We start from the raw sequence: 21,626 nt of genomic DNA, 5'->3' as shown, positions 1-21,626 counted from the left end.
CTAGTGCAGCTGCCAAGATCTGTTTACTGGGTTATCATCTGTGACAGTGACCTCTCTTGACCAGCATGCACTGATCATAGCGCTGTATCATAGCCTGTCTGTGTGGACTTAAATAGCCCTCTGACCAGAGGAGGCAGGGCAGAGACTGTCACATAGCTTTCACTACTTAGGTAGACAGTGGCACATTCAAAGGCCTGGAGAGCTTTTGCCAGTTCTTCTATCAGTGTCCACTGATCAGCTTTAAGGTCTCTGTGTTCCATCAGGCGGGTCATCATATAATAGGTGTTGTTCCACCTGGTAGAGACGTTCTGGACAAGTTTGTGTTCTGGGGTCCCCATGTGTTTTTGCTTGGTTTTCAGCTTGCTTGAAGCCAGTTCACTTCGTTCGAAGTGCTCCACAAGACACCTCGCTGCTCGTAGTGCTTTACTGATCTGAGGTTGTTTCAATGCATGATTGACCACCAATTGTAAAGTGCGGCCTGTGCAGCGGACAGACATCCACTCATGTTTTTCCTGCAGGATCTTTGCTGCCAGGACAATGTTGGAGCCATTGTCATGGACAACTGCCATAATCTTGCTTGGAGGAATCTCAATTTCCACAGTCTTCTCAATCCATGCAGCAATGTTAGGTCCAATTTGGCATCCTTCTAGTGGAATGGTTGTGAGGCAGAAGCTAGTGAGCTCCCACTCATCACTTATAAAGTGACAAGCGATGCCAAGATATGCCTCTGTGGCAACACTGGTTCAGGCATCAGCTGTCAGGGAAATCTTGTTCTTGGCTGATTTAAGAGTATCTTTAACCTTAACAATCCATGAGACCTTGTTTTCCAACGGGGAAACTAACAAACATTCTGATACTAACATTAGTTGGCTGAAGAACGAAGTGGTAGAAAGCACTTACCCTTTCGGAGTAACGTTCAACATCACTGCTCCAGGGTGCTTGCGTTTCAGATGCTCATGCATCACCGTGGTGCTGCCGTGAAATGACAACTCTGCCTTACAGTGTCTGCATTCAGCTTGTTTCATTGATTTATTTTTGCTGAAATGCTCCCATACTTTTGAAAGTTTTGATCTTCCTCTTTTTCCCTCGTCTTCTTCAGACAAATTCTAAGTCGACACATTTTTATAATCAACGTTGTCGATTATGTTGACTAATCGTTGCAGCCCTAGTAAGGGCCTCTGGTCTGTAGTCATATAGTCCACTGATGTTTGTTTTTTTTGTGGACAGGAATGATGGTAGATATTTTAAAGCATGAGGGAACAGAACAGAGTTTAAGTGATCTGTTAAAAGTTTTGGTGAAGTTTGGTGCTAGTTGGGATATTTACACACCAATTTGAAAATAAATGACTAAAACTAAATCAGTGAAGTGTTTTTTGTGGTTGACATTTCCAACTGCTTTCTCATGAGCTTAGTCATTCACCAACATGCTACATAGCTATTTGTGATAGTTAAAATGTTTCTTGTAAGAAGAATGTTTCCAGAGTTTGTTTGGCCTAGCGCTCGACTAGCATAAAAATCTCCAAAATACTGCTCAATTTCTTCCACATATCGCAAATCTTTCAGTAATTTATCAATGTAGAAGGAGATATTATGATTTACTTATTTGTCTCCGGAACCTCTTTCAATTATATATGTATTTTTAAGCTCATCTTTTGTCCTGAGGAATGTTTCAGAAAGAATTCAGAAATTTGGTGTCCTTCATTGATGCAATGTTTAGATACGCTTTATTTCTCCTGGAGCTTAAAAAAGACATTTTTCCTTTGGGAAAAGTAATAATTTATTTTAGAATGTTTTTTACTGATAAAATTGAGACTATGTTTTTATTTCAACTTGCATTATTAATCTGTAGGGTGTTGTACGAACTGTGTGATATTGGACTGTAAGTTAGACTTGAACTAACTGGAATATTGTGCTAGACTTTTGCTGTTTGTTGAGGTGGAATCGCTGTGATGGATACTTTAAATTATCACTATAAAATTGATTTATTTTTTGCTCTTGCTTGCTTCAGGTCCAGCTTTTGTGACCAAAAAAAACCCTTGCTTACCACCTTCAAGTTACTCTTCATTCAAGCTGTCATTATGGACTCCAGTGTGATAGAAGGAGGGCTCAATGTCACCCTGACCATCAGACTACTCATGCATGGCAAGGTCACATTTTATTTTTCGTTTAGCTGCTAGCATCAGTTGTGAACCTTTATTCTAAACCTGCACAGACTTTGCATTTATAAATAATGTTTTAGAAGACGTTAATGCAAAAGTGAAAATTCACATGTATTATTATTTATTGTAGGTACTCTATGGAAGTATTATATTTATTGTATGGAAGAAGCAGTATTCCAGTCTGTGCACCATGTCTTAATTAACTGAGCAGGTGTATTTGATAACAGCAGAACAGAGTCAGAATCACAGCAGATAAGCAGAAAAATGATTTGCACGTCATTGCATTTTGTTTTTATTTACGTTTTTCACAGCGTCCCAGCTTTTTTGGAAATGGAGTTGTAAATACAATAGTAAAGTACTTTTTTATAAATATCTGTATGTTTGTACAGGAAGTTGGAAGCATAATCGGCAAGGTTGGTAGATCTTTATTTATTCCTCTGTAATTTAAACACAGCTCACTTTCTCTCCTTGAAAGTTTAAACTGTCATTTGATTTTTTGCTCTTTCAAACAGAAAGGTGAATCTGTGAAGAAAATGAGAGATGAGGTAAGGTTAATGTAACTGTTCGTTGAAACCCATAATTATATTGAAATTTTACAGGTAATGTCATTTCATCGTAAAATTAACAGTGCTGTTTGCTCCTTTCAAGAGTGGTGCACGGATCAACATTTCAGAAGGCAACTGTCCAGAGAGAATCATCACCCTTGCAGGCCCAACCACTGCCATCTTTAAAGCATTTTCAATGATAATTGATAAACTAGAGGAGGTAAACACCTAACACAGGAATGTTAACCTTTTTTTTTTAGGCTGCTACCTCTGACTAGCCATTCTATTAATCTACCTCTTTCCTTGCAGGACATCAGTAGCTTTATGAACAACAGTACAGCCACCAGCAAACCCCCTGTGACCCTGCGTATTGTTGTGCCAGCAAGTCAGTGTGGGTCCCTCATTGGGAAAGGTGGCTGCAAGATTAAAGAAATACGAGAGGTAAGTAATGTCTGGGCAACCAATTTAAAGTTTTGCTATTTATGTTTATAGTTCCAGAAAAGGTGATATCTAATATCTCTGGTTTCTTCAAAGTCAACTGGTGCCCAAGTGCAGGTTGCAGGAGATATGCTGCCAAACTCCACAGAGCGCGCCATAACCATTGCTGGCACCCCACAGTCCGTCATTGAGTGTGTAAAGCAGATCTGTGTAGTAATGCTTGAGGTAAGAGCTTTTTCACGAATTCTAAATTGGATGAAGAATTTTAAATTCCTATTCTTCAATAGAAATTGTGCAGGTGTTTATTTATTTATTTTATTTTCTTTTCTTAGAAAGTCTGTATAATTTTTAGTTGTTAAGTTGGCAATAGTTGTTAAGGACCATGACATGTTGTGTGTGTTTTGGGGGTGCAACGATTACTCGGCTTAATCGACTAAAATCAACGACCAAATTAGTTGGCAATAGTTGATTTGTTGGTGACGTCATTACACGCGCTCACTAGGAATGTTTTGAGGTTACCGCTCACTGGAGACAAACACGTGATGGCAGTCTCAAGAACAAAATCATGTGTAAAAGTGTAAGATCTGAAGAAAAAAACATGTCGGCTCACTGGATGAAGAAGGTTCATCTCAGTAAGTTAGCTGTGCTAGCTAGTTAGCTAATGTTATTGTTAAAAGCTGTCATACTTTGTTATGAGCTGTAACATTTTCTATTATGAAATGCCTGTTCTCTTAAATTGTTAATGGAGTTGGAACAGAGAAGCAAGTAATTATTATTCACAATGACCCTGCTCACATTCCAAATGACGTTGACCGGCTTAAAAACTGCATCGCTGTCTTAACGTCGAGGCCACTGGTGCGTTCAAATTTGACGAACATAGGAGAATGTTTGCCAACAGTTGCAAACGGTTTTCTAATTCCTGCGGGTGGTGGCAAACAGTTTCAGGATGTAGTTCTTTGCGAACATACAGGGCTGTTTACCACTGTTTAGAGAACAAGTTTGCCACAAATATTTTTGCAAAAACCACTTTCCCAACCGCTTCATCAGAGTGCATCTTCTCTGTGGCGGTGAATATCTGCTCTCAGAAGAGAGCAAGCCTCTCACAAGAGCACGGACTTTCCTCCGTTTCAATAAAGACCTGTGATTTGTAGAATTTAGTTGGAACAGTGTGTAGATCACAGCAACATAGACAGCAGTAAAGGGAAAGATTTAGGATGGATATTGATAATTTGGAAACCGATGTACTTATTCGCATTTATAATCACTCCAGTTGGTTTCCTGATATGTTTAATCTGCAACAAAAAACTGTCAAACACTAAAAGGTGTCAAAGCTGAAGTCAGCTTCTCATTTGCCAGCTTCTGTTTTTTCCCGTTTTCCCGTTCCACCTTAAACGGTGCAGCAGTTACATTCTGGCGCCTCAAGCACCGTTTAAGGTGGAACAGGAAGCTGACCTCAGCCTCATAGAAGGTTAACGTTGAGAGACATTTTGCAAGAAATTATTCCACTTTTACGAAAAAGTTTCCTGGTGGATATGTGAGAAAAGCTGCTATAGCTGAGCTAAAGCTTAAAGCAGAGCAAAGTAAGTCTGTGTTTTCATTTATATTACATTTTTTTTTAGCCTATACTAGTACAGTAGCCCATACTGAAACATATGGTAAAATGGACATAAAATGTTGTGGCTCTCAAAGTGGTTTGATTTTTGCTGAAAGGACAAAATGGCCTTTCTTAAAATTTGCCAACCCCTGCTGTAGATAGAGAGCAGAATGCACAAAGCACAGACTGCACTGTTTAAATTTAAAATTTAATTTAGATTGTTTTTTTTTTTTTAATTTACTTGATTAAAGATAAACTGATTTTATTTTTGTTATATTTTATTATTGCTACTTTGCACATACTTAGTTTTCAATTTTGACAGGAAAAAGAAATTGGAGTTTTACTTTTTCTTTTGTATTAGCAGGGAAGTTCATTAAAACAGTGAATTTTTGAATAAGTTATTCATCTTTTTTGTCTTTGTTAGTTAGCAAATGCATAAAATAACTTAAAGCTAAATTGAAAAACTGATAGCTACATAACTTATTTGGTAATATAGTGATTCATAATCTAAATCGATTTTTCATTTTAGTAATTGATAGATTATTCAATTATCAAATTAGTCGTTTGTTGCAGCTCTAATATACATAGTGTTGTTTTTTTTTCTTGAAGTATGATGATGTGTCTAGTCATTTTTCTTTAGTGAACCTAATCATGTTAATTTATGTGACGGTTAAAAACTCATTTACCACAAGTTTTTTAAAAAAAGTTGTTCATTTGTTGCTTTATTTCTTGCAAACCATAGCAAGAAACTAGAATTACCAGATGTGAACATAATAGATCTTTAAACATATTGGTTGATGTGGTACATTAATACCTCTTGTCTGGCATGGATGTTCTAGAAATGTGACTGAACTGCGCTGGTTGAACAAGCTGTTGTGGCTGGCAGATATCATGACTGTGCAAAGAGTTCGCTACGTCAGAGTGTACGTTTTAGGACGTCTTCAGACCTCAGCAGATAAAAAACGGCTTTGGTTATCAGGATCGTACAACTGAACATCAGGCAAAATGGCTACAGACAAAGGCTGCTGAAGTTCTTGTAACATAACATTCTTTCCTGTTTTTCAAGAGTAATTATAGTTTTGTGGCAAAATTAAAGATAACAGAACATTAGTTATATTCCACACAAGAAAATATATACTATATTGGCACGGTATACTATATTGGGATTGAGAATTCAAAACTCTGTGTATGTAAGAAATGTAGATGTTTAAATGGTGAACATTTAATCAAATAAGGAATGGTTTCCAGTTAAAATCTCAGTTAAAATCCCAATTCAAATATGCAGAGTATGCTGGTGATGGTAAAAGAGCAATAGTTCTTGTCCACAAGAGCAACTGTTTGCAGGAATACAGTGTTTGTGCGTTGTATGTGATTACTTGAGGTACCAAAAACTAAAAGGATGGTTGGTAAGTCCAGTAATGTGTGATTAAACTGGTAAAAACATTTGGAGACAGTACATAGCTAAGTACTTTTAACCTTTGTCCATTTCCCTCTGTGTGGTGACAGAAGAAAATTTAAAGAACATGTAGATGATAAACTGTTAAATGTAATGAACAGTGCCTTTTTTTCCTTAGCTTTGGATGAAAGATGAGCAACGTGAGCTAGTTACTATACATAAGCCATGGACAAATTAGTTAATACATGCAACGACTTTAGTTTCGCAGTAGCATTTGGCTGCATACCTCCAGAGAGAGGTTGTTTCTTGCAGCTCCAGCAGAAGAACCCTGTGATGTCATCTGGGGTCTCTCATATGAGGTGGAAGATATGTTCATTTTTAAAGCTCAGGGGTGCTATTGTTGTTTTCTGCTGTGTCTGCTGCTAATTTCATCAGTAAACAACAGAGTAAGTTCCAAATTAGATTATCACCTTATGGATAGTCGGGGAAAATTGTACTTAACACAAGACTTTAAAGAAGGTTTTTAGTTTGCTAAGCTAGCTACTATAACTAGTTTATAGGATAGCAGGCCAGCGTTAGCATTAGCTAAGACTACATAGTTAATCTGTCGTCTTTAGTGTTGTTCGACAAATTATCCTAATGTTAAACCAGTTTAATTGTGCTTTCAGTTTTTCAAGTTGCTGAATCACTCATCTGCTTCTTTTGTTGTAACTCAGTATGATTGAACATTTTCAACATATAGATCTTTGATTTTAGGTTTGAGTGTTTTCATAGAATATTCTTTGTGATTTCTAGATAACTAGCCTGTTAAAAGTTCTGAAACGTGATGTAGAGACAGTTTGCATATCTTATATTATTTAAGATGTAACAGATCACAGAGGAAAAAAAATCTGTCTTAAGATTGTCTCAGAGAAATAAAGCAGATCTCAATATTATATTAATGGAGAATCACTGACTTCTGAATTGTTTCTCTTAATCCCCCATTAGGAGAAAAGAGGAGATTAACATCAGCATTTCACTATAAGACGTTCTGAAGTCTAATTTTGATTTCGAACTGGACTTAACTACGTCTAGGGGAAGTAACTGAGATGAAGAAGAGATCTCATTTATAATATTTCTTTCCTCTGGGATGTAACAGCTGCCCTGCAGTCGATAAAGCGATTATTAAAATTCTGTTCAGTTCTAGCAGAATTACCTGTAGCTGTTTACATGCACACTAATTATAGCTGTATCTAAGCTAAGACAAGTTTGACTGTGTACCATTAAATCACTTTAAAGATTTCAATTCATATATGTCTAATGAGTCCCAAAGAGAATGCATTATCTTATGATGGCGGTACGTGTTAAGGGGAAGACACCAAGTGAAAGGCATGAGGAAAATACTATGCATTAATTGCTCAAATTTTTATCCACCTCCTCATGAACATTGGTATTCTTCTTCTTCTTCGTCTTCTTCTTCTTTTTCTTCGTCTTCTTCTTCTTCTTCTTATTATTATTATTATTATTATTATTATTATTATTATTATTTTTACGTGATTATGCTCTTGCTTTTGTCACAGTCAAAAGCCCTGCTGAGAGGTAAACTAGGACTGCTCTTCCAACTTCCAAAGATAAAGAAGTTCAAGCAGATCACCCAGGTCAGAGTTCAGTTTTAAGACCAGGAGTGACACACTGGTATCAGTCTGCCTGTCATTAGTAGATCATGAGTTGAGTTATCGATTCAGAGTTATGCTGGCCGATGTTGGGGTCTTTTGGGTAAAGTTTACAGAACAGGGCAATTGATGCTCTCGTCCAAGCTGTACTGCATGGTACTCCATGGAGGCTTCAAGGATTGACGAAGAAGCCCCTGTTAGTCTTTGCCTTTTTTAGGTTGAAACTGTTGTGCAATAGGGAGGACCTGCAAAGCACAGTAAAATTTTGACTACACTGCGATAGTAGGACAGCGTTTGCAGACCGGCCTTTTCATTAGGTTCATCTCCTTTTATCTACACTTTTTATCAATTTTATCAGCGTAACTTAACATATGGATGCACTTTATAGATGTACAATTACAGAGGGTGGTCCGTGTGTTTCTCCGCATAATTTGTTGAACCCCTTGTACCCTGTTCTTCAATGGTCAGGACCCCCACAGGACCTCCACAGAGCAGGTATTATTTGGGTGGTTAATCATTCTCAGCACTGCAGTGCCACTGACCTGGTGGTGGCGTGTTAGTGTGTATTGTGCTGGTACAGATCAGACTGGTCTGCTGGAGTTTTTATTCACCCTAGTAGCTCTTCTGTATCACTGCTGGACTGAGAATAGTCCATCAACCAAAAATATCCAGCCAACTGTGTCCTGTGGGTAGCTTCCTGTGACCACTGATTAAGGACTAAAGGATGAAACAAACTTTGCAGATGGACTACAGTCTGAAATTGTGGCCGTACAAAGTGCACCTATATGATAAGTGGATCTGATAAAATGGAGAGTAAGTGTAGATACAAAGAAGTGTATTTAATAAAGATGTTTTGTACTTTATAGGAACCAATATTTACGATCCATTCCAACCAGTTCTCTGGTGATGTTTGCAGCTCTAAATCCTATGGATGGAAGAGGCGACAGAGACTGTGGAGTAGTACATGTCGTGCAGAGAGAGCTGGGACAAAAATGAGAAGGAGAAAAGATGTGGCCTTGTCCATTAAAAAAAATGAGGACATGTGTCTCTTCTTGGATATATTTGTTGACAACCAGCACTTTTGTTTGTTCTGTCAAGTTGTCCAATATTTAGAGATAGGTAGTATCTAGTTACATTTGCTCAAGTACATGTACTTGATGGTGGTCTGATCTTTCATTTTCTGTTGCTTTATCTTTAGATTCTTCTGAATTTGCTGTTGTATTTTCTGCTTACCATACAACAGAAAAACTAGAGCAATTTTTCATCAGGACATACCTTCTTTTCCATATATTTTTAATACTGTAACAGTTGAAAATGTACATATATATATATAATTCTTTTGTGAAGTACACTCTGAATCTGTTATGCACTTGGTTAGGTCCTGTACCTCATTATTTTATTCAAACTCATGTATACAATTACTTTTCTTTGGCCTTCAAAGAAGTACTCTTTGGTATTTTTAGCTGTAAGAGGGTAGATATAAACGGAGTTTTTTTTTTTTTTATTATCTGTTCTTTTTACTGATCAGATTATATATTCAAAATGTATTCTATAATGTACATTGTTAACTCTGTCATTCTGTGTAAAGAGTGAATACATGAAAATGTCTTCTAGCAGAAGGTGTTTACTGCTTTGAGGTTTAATTCTTCTCTAAGTGTCAAGTTTGTTCATTTAAACATTTTGAAACGTAAACAATTACCAACATAGATTAAAACAGCTCAAAAAGGAACTGCATTGTAACTAGCACTTCTAAAGGCTCGTTTCTACACCCTTTATGTACGTAACAGTCACTGCCCACATACTTCCAAGCGTCCTTTACGTTGGCGTGGATGTTAAGAAGTACATCCACTAGAGGGCAGTTCAAAGTTCAAAGTTTCTGACAGCAACAAACATGGCAACAGTGGAGGGGGCATAATGATATACAAACTACGAAAGAGGCACCAGTGGTGGTCTGTGAGGCCATTACATACTTTGTGACTTATGGATGAGGAATTCTTTGTACCTCTATTACCAGTAAGAGAAACTGGCGTTGTGTCTTACCTGAACTATTGGCTACACTGCCCCCACGGCTGCTGGTGGTGTTGCTTAGTTTTATCCGGTGCTCCCCCATGGCCAATAGGCCCTTTTTTATTTCTGTATTTTTTTCTGCTGGAAATAGACGTTGCAGGGCAACGCTGCTTTCACTAAAGCAATTACAATAGCAAATATAGCCGCAAGCAGCAATCTGCGGGGTCCAAGCACCAGGAAGACATCGAGGAATAAAGTAGTGGCCCTTGGTCATAGAAGGCAGCAGATCTTTAGACTTTTAAGAAAGATCTCCTTTTCCTATGATTAAGACCACTAGGTGATACATCTGCTACAATCTGCGCAACTCATTTTAACATCCATGACAGGGATTCGAACCCACAACCCTAGAGTTCAAAGGCGGAGGCTCTAATGGTGAGCCACAAGACATCTGTGGCAAAATTGAAGACAACAAGGACAATTAAAACAATTTATTGAAAGGAAGCAACAAGGAACCACGCACCATTTTAGGACAAAGTAGCAGCATAAACAAATTTCATGTCTCTGGACATGAGGCAAATAGTGGGATTTTTAAGAAAGACCCTTCATTAAGATTAAGATAACTAAGTGTGTGTTCACAACAACTGCTACAGCACCATCCAACATCTGTGACAGGGAATCAAACCTGTGACGTTAATCTTTAAAGGCGGATGTTTTCATGGTGAGCTACAAGAGGCCCACGGCAGACCTGTTTTTTTGAGAGAATTTATCGGTACGGAGCAATAAGGAACAAAGCACCATTTTGGGAATTAGTTTCCACCTTGCAATTACTTTGACTATTGAGGAGTATAATTCCAAATGAAGTCATAATACACTGTCAGTTTGTCATTTTGTATATTTGTGTCAAATTTGGTTATATTCAGACAATTATTGGTGTATTATTAGCCTTTTATAGCAGAAAAAGCCAGTTCACGTCAATTTATTCAAATCTTCAGCCACACTGTGCTTAAAAGTCATGATATTTTCAATATGATTGTTTTAAGAAAAATGAAATTTGATTTAAACTCAATTAGTAAGAAATGTCTATTCTCCATCTTTTTTCAACTGTGATATTACTGAAAGTTTTTTAGACTTGTATTTGCAAAATTGTTAGGCTTAGTGGAAAACATAACATTCAGAAATGCTCTTCGCTTAAAGACATAGAGTAAAGCTTTCCATGTATATGTCAACACTGACGTGCAGTTACTGATTTGGCTCCCTCTGGTGGCCAGAGAAAAACTGTTGCTGATTATTAATCTTGAGACTTCAACAGTTGTTTTGAAACCAAATTTGAGACAATGCAAGAAAAATAGAAAAACAGTAGAGTTTTTTAAAAGACTTGTATTTGCAAATTGTCAGGCACGGTGGAAAGCATAAAATACAGAAATGGTCTTGACCTAACGACATACAGTAAAGCTTTCCACTAATTGTATATTTTTTATTAATTAGTTCAACATTGACATTTGCAGTTACTGATTTGGCTCCCTCTAGTGGCCAGAGAAATATAAAACACCTTTTGCACTAATTAAAATTTGTTTAAATCAAATTATATGATTATAATCATATAATCAAATTATATGATACAGTTAGGCAACCTACACATATTTGTAAAGTGTTAATTCTTATTAAGATGCGTAATTTGAAACAATAGTCATGTCTTTATTTTAATCTTAGACAGGAATAATTACATTTTGGATTGTTGGCAGTACATTGAGCATTGTAAGAGCCAACATAAGCCAATTCAAGCCAAATCTCATACGTTTCCTCAGCTGATTATTGTCAAAGTATATATCAATTATGGTCACAATCAGAGCATAACTGACAAATTTGTGGTCCCTTGTTTCCGAATAGGTTGGACCGCACTGACTGATCCATAACTTGCAATAATATTGTGCTTAAAAGGCAAGATTTTTTAAATAATTATTGATCTTGAGACTTTGACGGTTGTTTAGAGACCAAGTTTGAGACGTTGCAAAAACATTTCAGCAAGCAGTATGAAAACATCAGTTTTCAAACTCTGATGATTTACAGAAAAATAATAGTTTTTTAATAGTTTAGACTTGTATAAGCAAAATTGCTTGGCTCAGTGGAATACATAAAATTCAGAAAGTTCCTTTGCCGCAAGGTAGATGTTGCAAAGACTACGACCATAAGTATGTTTAAAGTCATCATTTGCATTTAATGCTGATGCTCCCTCTGCTGGGCAGAAAAAATATTACCGTTATTAATTGTGTGGCCAACCTGGGTTTAAGTCAATTTTCCACATTTCCTGTGCAATTTTGGAACATACATATAATTGCAATGTTTTGGATGTTAATGAGATGTGTAATTTGAAATCGCTATCTTTTCTTTATTTCATTCATAGAACAATATAATGACATTTTAATAATTACACACTAGATTAAGTATTGTAGGGGCTTATGACAATCAATTTAAATGAAACTTTGCATTTCTCCTCATAAATTATTAGTATACAAGTTTACCAAGATTTATCACAATCTAAAAACTAAATCTGTAGCCCCCTAAGTAAGAAAAGGCTAGGCCGAACAGATTCATTGGTGTCTTATGGCTGTTCTTTGCAATAAAATCAATAAAACCTTGACAATTATTTACCTACGGGCTCCACAGATCGTTTTAAGACCAAAATTGAAACAATTGTCTTAAAATCCTAGTTCGAAAAGCTCAATTTTCAAACATTGATCAAACGTTGATTGATTATTTTTAAAAGACTTGTGTTTGATAAAATGTCATTCTCAGTGTAAGCAATGATATGTATTGATTTATTTTGATATATGATAAAATTTATAGGACCTATTCTTGTTTATGCTGTATAGCACCACCTCATGGCCAATTGAAGTCAAACTTTATAGGCTATTAGAGATTGACTATGTGGACACATGATATAATTTTTGTAACGATTGGCCAATGCTAAGCCTTCCAAATGCCTGTTGAAAGCTTATTGGCCAATGGCGGCCATATTTGGCCAATGATTCAGTTGTCCTTAGTAGATCTTGTAAATATTAGGCCATGGATATAGCATGCAAAGTTTCTGCTCAATTGGCCAAGCGGTTGCTGAGAAACAGATTTTTGGTTGTTATAGCGCCCCCTATTGAGTAATTGGCATTAATATTGGTGGGCTTCCACAGAATCATGTGGGATATTGGACTGATAAGTTTGATGTGAATTGGCCAAAGCAATCTTGATCTGTAGCCATTTATGTGAATTAAGCCAAACCCAGAGGGGCTTAATTGGCATGTGGCAGCCATATTGTTTATGAATATTCAATTGTTTTGATAATTCTTGATCTCCAGACTCCCCTGGACATTTTGAGACCAATATTGTTTTGATATCCTGAAAAACCTCAGACTAGTAGAAAAATGTAGATGTCACATATTTTGCCAATTATGATGATACATTTGGGGGCGGAGCTAAAAATATGCAGTGGAGTGTTTGTACAGAATAAAGCAAATTATGTAGAAGCGAGAATTTTGAGTGTAGCCCCCATGGTTCAGGAGTAAAAAACGTAAAATGTTGGAAAATTCGAACAAGAAGCTGACTTCAGCCTTGCAACTTTTTAGTATTTTACAGTTTCACATTGCAGATTAAATGTATTAGGAAACCAGGTGAGTGCTTATAAATGCAAACAAGAAACCGTCTACAGTGGCGCTACGGACCCTGAGGACCCAGCGTGCCGTCTGCCAGAATATGCATGTGTTTAGATTTTTGCCGCTCTAACTAGTTTATTGTAAGCGAGCTGTTTCAACATCGCCAGCTAATATGGCTGATCTAGCAATTTGGTTATAGTTATTTTTACCTACGTATCGATTTATCACTCTATAGATGTTAGCTGACATTATCGTACTCTAGCTGTGAAGGAATTTTTCCACGAATCATATAACCCTTAATTTAGCCTGGACTCCCACATTGTTGTGTGTTTGGTGTTCTCTGACAATTCTGGACACATCCTCGAATTTCAGTCTTGGCCACTATGACAAAGATAAAGTGACACACCTTTCTGTGGTGAGCTGAAGTAATACAGACGCCGGTATTTCTGAGTTTAGTAACTGTCCAAAAGGCAAAAGTGGAACTTGTTTTACCCAGTGTTTATGCACTTCTGTTTCTGGTGAAAAAGGCCTATGCTAGATTGCTTTGTTTGATTTTCGCTTAAGAGAAGATCCTCCGGCTGTCTGGCTGAACTCTAAGGTATTTATCTCTCTGCTGATCTCCGCAGATGCCGAAACAAGTTCAAACTGATTTGATCCAGTCTACATGAAGCTGGCCTCAAATTTCTTATGCAGTATCCAGTTCGTCTTGTCTTTTCCTTTGGGTGAACCACACACAAGTTCAACTCCGCCGTCGTTGCACCCTCGTTTTTGAGAACTACATTACTGCCCACGTTGAAAATTTCATCTGAGGTCTCCACATGATGTGGAACTGTTGATGCATGACTATAAAGCTGTTTCTAACGTCATACCCTAATTAGCTGCTGAACTCTTTCATCTGACTCACAGCAGATATTTTGCTATGTTGATGTTCTTTATGTGTCTGCTTTATTAAAAGATCTGTGTCGGTTGACAGTGTTAATTCACTTCTTTATTTTTTGCTAATTTTACTAGGTCACGGTTCTCTCTCCATAGTGAGAAAGTTACTATTGACAAGGGAGACACACGGACATGTTGCTCTGTCTCTTCTGAGAGGTATAGGTTTCTTCTATGTTGTGTTCCACTTACATGTGTATACTGCTGACTGTATGTTTTTTTTTTTTTTTTTTTAAAACTTCTTTTTTCTAAGAAGTGATTCTGCTAGATTCACTGTGGTTTCTGACTATATTTCAAGCCTATTTCACTTATTTTTCATGCGATGTCTACTGCCACTACTGGTTTAGTTCATTTTGTTAGCTGGAATGTTGTGGAATGAGGTTAAAGTCTATTCTTAAAAGAAATAAGATTTTTTTTTTTTCACCTTGAGGCACTACGTTGACACATTGCCTTCCTACAAGAGACTTATTTGTGTCCTTCAGAACATAAACATTTGCAGAAAGTGGGTGAGGCAGTCGTTTTATTCCGATTTTCTTTCATTCAGGCATACCTAGCTTGGTGATACGTTATCCTTATAGATCACCCATGCTCTACACCTTTAGCCCTAGTTATATTGTGTAGTATATTATACAGTAATATTTATGTACCTAACCAGGATGACCCTGGTTTCATCAGTATCTCCTCCCTGACTTAAACACTCATTACTTTATAATGGGAGGTGACCGTAGCTGTGCTTTGGACCCCACCCTAGATCGTTCTTCTAAAAAAATGCATTTCTAATAGTCTTTGTAGACAAACTCTTGAAACTCTCTTTTTTTTTTCTAGACAAAAGAATTGACTAAAATCAAATCTTGCTCATATGGAAGCATTGTTCTCTCCAACAGTGCCACTTTAATTTGCAGATAAACCACCTTTTACAAAAAAAACAAATTTTTGTTATAGCTATGTTATACCAGGCCATTGCTATTCATACAGCTGGAGTCGCCTTGAACGTAAAGTCTCTTCATATGCAGATGATGCGTATCCCCAATTTTTTTGTTTAATTACTGGGCGGCAGATATTTATAGCATTTTATTTCGGTGCAAGGGCCACTATGGGCTTAGTGATTGGGTCCCTGCTCCTCCAGAAATATCTCTTTGATGGCCTTTGTTCTCCACTGGCATCAAGGCCCAGCAGTCCTATTACTAACCCTATTCTAAACAACTCTTTGCATATTTAGTATCAGTTTAAGATGCATTTTGGCCTACAGTCTATGCTCAGCTTGTAGCTAATCCCTTACTTCCCCCATCTCTGTTAGATTCTGCCTTCTTCATCTGGCATAAGGCTGGTATTAGGTTGATTAAAGATGTGTATGCAGATGGTGTCTTTCCCACTTTATCACAGCTCACACTAAGATTTGCTTTTGCTTAATACCCACTTTTTAAGGTACTTACAGATAGAGAATAACATTAGAAACGCTTTTTCGGATTTCCAGATTATTCCTTCTAAAACTCCCCTTGAAATACACTATATTGCCAAAAGTATTCACTCACCCGTCTAAATTTGAATTGAATTCAGGTAGGGGTGCGGGAAAAACTCGATTCTTAGCTGCATCGCGATGCGGACATGAACGATTCTGAATCCATTCATAAATGTCAAAAATCGATTTATCTAAATATTTAATTTAGAACGTAATGTTGACAGAACGCAAAAAGCAGAACTGGAAGTGGGTAAGTACAGTCTCTGGCGGCACATAACAAAAACACAACAGGATGAGTGAGAAATCTGACTGGCAACCTCTGCGTTAAAAGCCAGGTTAGATCAGGAGTCACAGCCCAAATATTAAGAAGAGCCATTTTGCCTTTCAGCAAAGTCAAACCACCTTGGGAGCCACAACATTTTATGTCCAGTGTGTCTCAGTATGTGATAATGTCCTAGTATGGGCTAAAAATATAATCTGCACTCTCGTTTTGCTTTGCTCTGCTTTAAGCTGTAGCTATAGCCGCTTTCCTTCCATCTCCACCAGAAAACTTTTCTTCAAAACTAGAAGAGTTTCTTGTAAAATGTCTCAGCATCTGGCTGTTTTACGAGGCTGAAGTCGCTTCTCATTCGCCAGCTTCTCGTTCTAATTTTTCCGTTCCACCTTAAATTCTGCCTTAGGCACCAAATGTAACTGCTGCACCGTTTAAGGTGGAACGGGAAAATTCGAAAGAGAAGCGAGTTCATTTTCGCAACTTTTTAGAGAAAGACAGTATCTCGTTGCAGATTTAACCTCCAAATGTTCATCTTAATCTCAGTTTTTCCATTTGCTACTGGCGAGGCCAGACTTCGGTGCCTGCTGTCTGTTCTCAGTCGTTGAGAACCAGGGCTTTCGCGCTATGCTGCGCACTTTGGAGCCGAGATTCAGCGTCCAGTCTCGAAAATAACCTCCCCCCACACGCACACACTCTCTACAACGAAACCAAAACCGAAGTTATAAAATCATTAAAGAAAACGGGAAGGATGGCTGTAACGTGCTGCGTGGACACCCATTACCACTGGATTTTATTTCAGGGTAACAGCGCATTTTATCGCAGATGAGTGGCAGCAGCGTCTCTGAATGACAGCCTTCTAGTTCACTTGTCACATCATTTCCATTTGATTTATTAATAAAAGATATTTTAAATATTTAAAGCAAAGTATTTGTAATGATCCATAATGCATTTACATTATGGATCATTACAAATACTTTGCTTTAAAACTACCAAGTCCTCAGACAGTAGGAAGATAGAAATCCTGTATAGAGAAAAAAGATGCATCGATAATTGTTTTATAATCGCATCGCAGCCCTCTGAATCGTAATCGAGTCGAATCGTGAGGTGCCTAAAGATTCCCACCCCTAAATTCAGGTGTTCCAATTACTTCCATGGCCACAGGTTTATGAAACCAAGCACCTAGGCATGCTGCTTCTACAAACATTTGTGAAAGAATGGGTCGCTCTCAGGAGCTCAGTGAATTCCAGCGTGGTACCGTGCAACAAGTCCAGTCGTGAAATTTCCTCGCTACTAAATATTCCACAGTCAACTGTCAGTGGTATTATAACAAAGTGGAAGCGATTGGGAACGAGAGCAACTCAGCCACGAAGTGGTAGGCCACGTAAAATGACAGAGCGGGGTCAGCGGATGCTGAGGCGCATGGTGCGCAGAGGTCGCCAACTTTCTGCTGAGTCAATCGCTACAGACCTCCAAACTTCTTGTGGCCTTCAGATTAGCTCAAGAACAGTGCATAGAGAGCTTCATGGAATAGGTTTCCATGGCAGAGCAGCTGCATCCAACCCTTACATCACCAAGCGCAATGCAAAGCATCGAATGCAGTGGTGTAAAGCACGCCGCCACTGGTCTCTAGAGCAAGTGTAACGTTTGGTGGAGGGGGGATTATGGTGTGGGGTTGTTTTTCAGGAGTTGGGCTCGGCCTCTTAGTTCCAGTGAAAGGAACTCTTAATCCTTCAGCATACCAAGAGATTCTGGACAATTTCATTCTCACAACTTTGTGGGAACAGTTTGGGGATGGCCCCTTCCTGTTCCAACATGACTGCGCACCAGTGCACAAAGCAAGGTCCATAAAGACATGGATGAGTGAGTTTGGTGTAGAAGAACATGACTGGCCTGCACAAGAGTCCTGACCTCAACCCAATAGAACACCTTGGGGATGAATTAGAGCAAAGACTGCAAGCCAGGCCTTCTTTTCTAACATCAGTGTCTGACCTCACAAATGCGCTTCTGGACGAATGGTAAAAAATTCCCATAAACACACTCCTAAACCTTGTAGAAAGCCTTCCCAGAAGAGTTGAAGCTGTTATAGCTGCAAAGGGTGGGCCGACATCATATTAAACCCTATGGTTTAAGAATGGGATGTCACTCAAGTTCATATGCGTGTGAAGGCAGACGAGCGAATACTTTTGGCAATATAGTGTATCTTGCGATTGAAGTTAATACCAAAAGAATTATTTCAAAAATATTTAACTTGATATTTTCTTTAGCCCCTTCTGATTTGACCTTACTAAAGAACAGCAAGAACATGATTTACAATTAAAATTTGATGGCAAAGAGTGGGGAAAGATTATACTTTGCATTCATAGCTCTTCAACATGTGCTAAACACAACTTGATCCGGTTAAAATTGGTTCATTGACTCTACTGGACAAAAGTAAAACTTGCTAAAATAAACCCCAACCTGGGTCCACTTTGTGATGGATGTCATCAAGCCCCAGCCACCTTGAGTCATATGTGCCCTAACTCTCTTTTGGCAGTCTGTGTTTGTTTTTTTTTTAAATTAGATATAAACATTGAATCTTGCCACTCAGTTGCTCTATTCGGTCTAACTCTTAAGAATACTTCTTTGTCTGCTTCACAATCTGAAGTTCTTGCATTCTGCACTGTTTTAGCTAGATGTCTTATTTTCATCCAGCGGAAATGGTCATCCCCTCCTTCTTAAAAGAAGAAGCCCGCTTCCTGTATCTGGAGAAAATGAGATTTATGCTCAAAAGACAAACAGCTGTGTTTTCATACTTGGGCTTTCTTTTCCTTTTTTGTTTTGGCATTTTAAATACATCTCGATAGTTATGTGTACTTCTGTGTTCTGTATTAATTTTTTTTTTTTTTTTGTCAGCAGTAATACTTATCTTTACGTCTACAGACTTTGTATATGTGATTGCCCTTTCTTCTTTATTAAAACCTCTCTACCCTACCTCTTTAATGCTTGGTGGGTGGGCAAGGGTAGGTTGTTGGGTGGGTGGATAAGTAAGAATGTGTTAAGGGGAAAAAGAACATGAATGTAACAACTTTCTGTAGCCCTTTTATATTACTTCATACTTAAAGAATTACAAAAAACATTTTTCATGAGTTTTTTTGGAAGAAAACGTCTTTAACTACTAGCTTGTTACTTACTTATACTTTAGATTTATCCATTGATAGAGTAGAACATAAAAAAACAGTAAGTACACTAATCTACCTGTAAGTGTGCATTAGTTAGTGATAAGCTACTGCTGTAAACAACAATAACGCCGAGGAGCTTTAAAAATGAACGTAACTTGTGAGAGACCCCACATGACATCACCAGATTTTTCTACTGGAGCTGGGCCTCTTGCTGGAGGTCTGCAGCCAGACCCTTCTCAAATTTATGAGGCACAACAAATGCAGCACTATCAGTGCAGGGACAGTGGTCAGGATTTGCTAGGTTGCTTCAGTCATGTCATGAATCTGGCAAGTGCTTAACTGATTTTGGAACACTCAGGAACAGTTTCTCAAAACTAAACACTCGACTGCTTTTTGGCGAGCATGTTTCAATTCAAATACATTTGCACAAGATGTTTCTTTCTAGTGAAGCACATCAAATCAATGCTTTGTGAAGACAAGGTTCACAAATGAAACTGTATTAAACTATCTGTCTTAACCAGAAGTCATCATGGTCATATTGCTATGGAAAAATGAGAGAAAATTGAGAATATCTTACAAATAAGTGTACTGCTACACAAATCATTTTCAGATTCAAGTGGAATGCTAAAAAAAAAAAAAGCCAGCAATTTGTAATTCAGCTTTTTGCACATGTTCTGATTTTCATAATCCAGAGTGCTTTGAACATGAACTTCCGTGAAGCTGGCCCTCCATGTGGTCAGAAATGGAATAAAAATACTACTATTCGTTTGTGCTGCATTTGTGCTGGTTTGGGCTGTAGAAATAATCATTTGTGCTGACAAATGGAGGAAATTAAACATTATATTTTATTACCTGTGACATCACACAGGCCGGATCAACGTCTTAATCGCACAACAATGGTCTCATTTCTTTGTGCTACGTGTGTGCTGTTAGAAGAAATGTTTGTGCTGTTTTAATTCTCAAGTTATAAAGCCGTAATGTTTCAGCAAGTGACGTCACTCAGCCCCTATCAACGTCCAGATCGCACCAAAATGGTCTCATTCATTTATGCTACGTTTGTGCACTTGTATTAATCAAGTTATAGGCTATTAAAATAAATAAATAATAAAATAAAAATAATAATAATGATAAACAAAAATCATAAGTGATGTAACTCCCCCATCAACGTCTAAATCCGTCCAAAATGGTCTTATTCGTTTGTGCTGCATTTGTGCTGGTTTGTGGTCTTAAAGGAATATTTGTACTGTTGTATTTATCCAGTTATAGGCTTATCATAAGAGATGTCACTCAGCCCCCCATCAAGGTCCAGATCCCATCAAAACAGTTTCATTTGTTTGTGCTGCATTTATGTTTGTTTGTGCTGCTTAAAGAAATATTTGTACTCTTTAAATTAAGTTATTGGATAAACAGTTTTCGTCACATGCAATGACATCATTTACCACACAAGTGACACTGATTGATGCTGAAGATCTGAGAAACGCACTTTTGCCTCCTGAGAAGGTAATGTCCCCAACAGAGTTTTCTGGCTTTTTCAGCTTTAATTATTCAACTTCAAAATTGCATTGAGTAGAAGTCAAGAGCTGACTAAAACTAATGATTAAAAATTGTTTGCTGTTCAAAAACCATTTTCAAAACGATTCAAGGGTTTTTGTGAGATTGCACGTATTTTAAGGAATACAAATGTTAATGCTTTCAGTGTATCGTGTGCTGGTGTTAATTTGTGTAAAATGCTCACCAGATATCATTGAAAAGTTTACTGCGATCACCAAGAACACAATAGATTTTAACACCAACCAATGTGGGCTTCATCCTAAAAACAGCTCTGTAATTTTTGTGGATATTCCCTTTTGATTCCATGCCAACCAACTATGACATAACCAGGCTCAGAGGATTTCCATGGAAAAAAAAAGAAATCAAATAAAGATTACACTTTAATTTAATTTTTTATAACCATACAAAATTTCTAAGCTGTACTTAAAGTAATTTTAAGTAATTTAAGTTTGCCCATCTGGATGACTGAACTGAGCTAGAATGTTAAATCTTAAAAGAAAGAAATATTAAATATTAAAAAACTACCTTTAATATCTAATAAATAATAAAATAATCTAGTCTGGAACATTTATAAAGCTTATTTTTGAAATCTAGTGTTTTTTTCATTGAAAGCTTTACTTGTCTTTTGTTGTGCTTCTTTGTCAAAAATGTAATGTGAGAAAAGTTAAAACCATAGCATAATAGCACATCTGTATTGTTTGTTATTAACATATAAAAACATCATTCTGATTCTGGAAAAAGGTTTAAAAGAAATAGAATTAGACATTTTCAAGAAAATGTTTTCTAATATTATTTTTTAGCCTATAAATACAACAGAAC

General features: G+C 37.3%; 1 protein-coding gene and 1 long non-coding RNA gene across 6 annotated transcripts in view; both read left to right on the top strand.

Annotated features, from left to right (window-relative positions):
- Nucleotides 1-21,626, top strand: part of LOC118800003 (poly(rC)-binding protein 2-like) — a 61,271-nt gene that overhangs the window by 9,596 nt on the left and 30,049 nt on the right. For 2 of the 5 annotated variants that reach the window (XM_036560153.1, XM_036560154.1), the window contains exons 2-7: nucleotides 2,009-2,147; nucleotides 2,549-2,572; nucleotides 2,672-2,704; nucleotides 2,808-2,924; nucleotides 3,014-3,145; nucleotides 3,239-3,367. In XM_036560153.1, coding sequence (XP_036416046.1) covers nucleotides 2,079-2,147; nucleotides 2,549-2,572; nucleotides 2,672-2,704; nucleotides 2,808-2,924; nucleotides 3,014-3,145; nucleotides 3,239-3,367 — 504 coding nt within the window. In that variant the 5' untranslated portion in view covers nucleotides 2,009-2,078. Of the gene's footprint in view, nucleotides 1-2,008; nucleotides 2,148-2,548; nucleotides 2,573-2,671; nucleotides 2,705-2,807; nucleotides 2,925-3,013; nucleotides 3,146-3,238; nucleotides 3,368-21,626 lie in introns of those variants that run through there. The other 3 variants (XM_036560151.1, XM_036560150.1, XM_036560152.1) reach the window with 3 other exon arrangements.
- LOC118800004 lies at nucleotides 5,354-9,524 on the top strand. The gene is made up of 2 exons (XR_005006149.1): nucleotides 5,354-7,769; nucleotides 8,651-9,524. It is a non-coding gene; the product is annotated as an uncharacterized LOC118800004 (long non-coding RNA).

This window comes from Colossoma macropomum, unplaced genomic scaffold (assembly GCF_904425465.1).
Source record: "Colossoma macropomum unplaced genomic scaffold, Colossoma_macropomum, whole genome shotgun sequence".
NCBI classification, from domain to species: Eukaryota; Metazoa; Chordata; class Actinopteri; order Characiformes; family Serrasalmidae; genus Colossoma; species Colossoma macropomum.
Note: the sequence above shows the minus strand (reverse complement) of the source record. Positions and strands in the feature narration are given on the sequence as shown.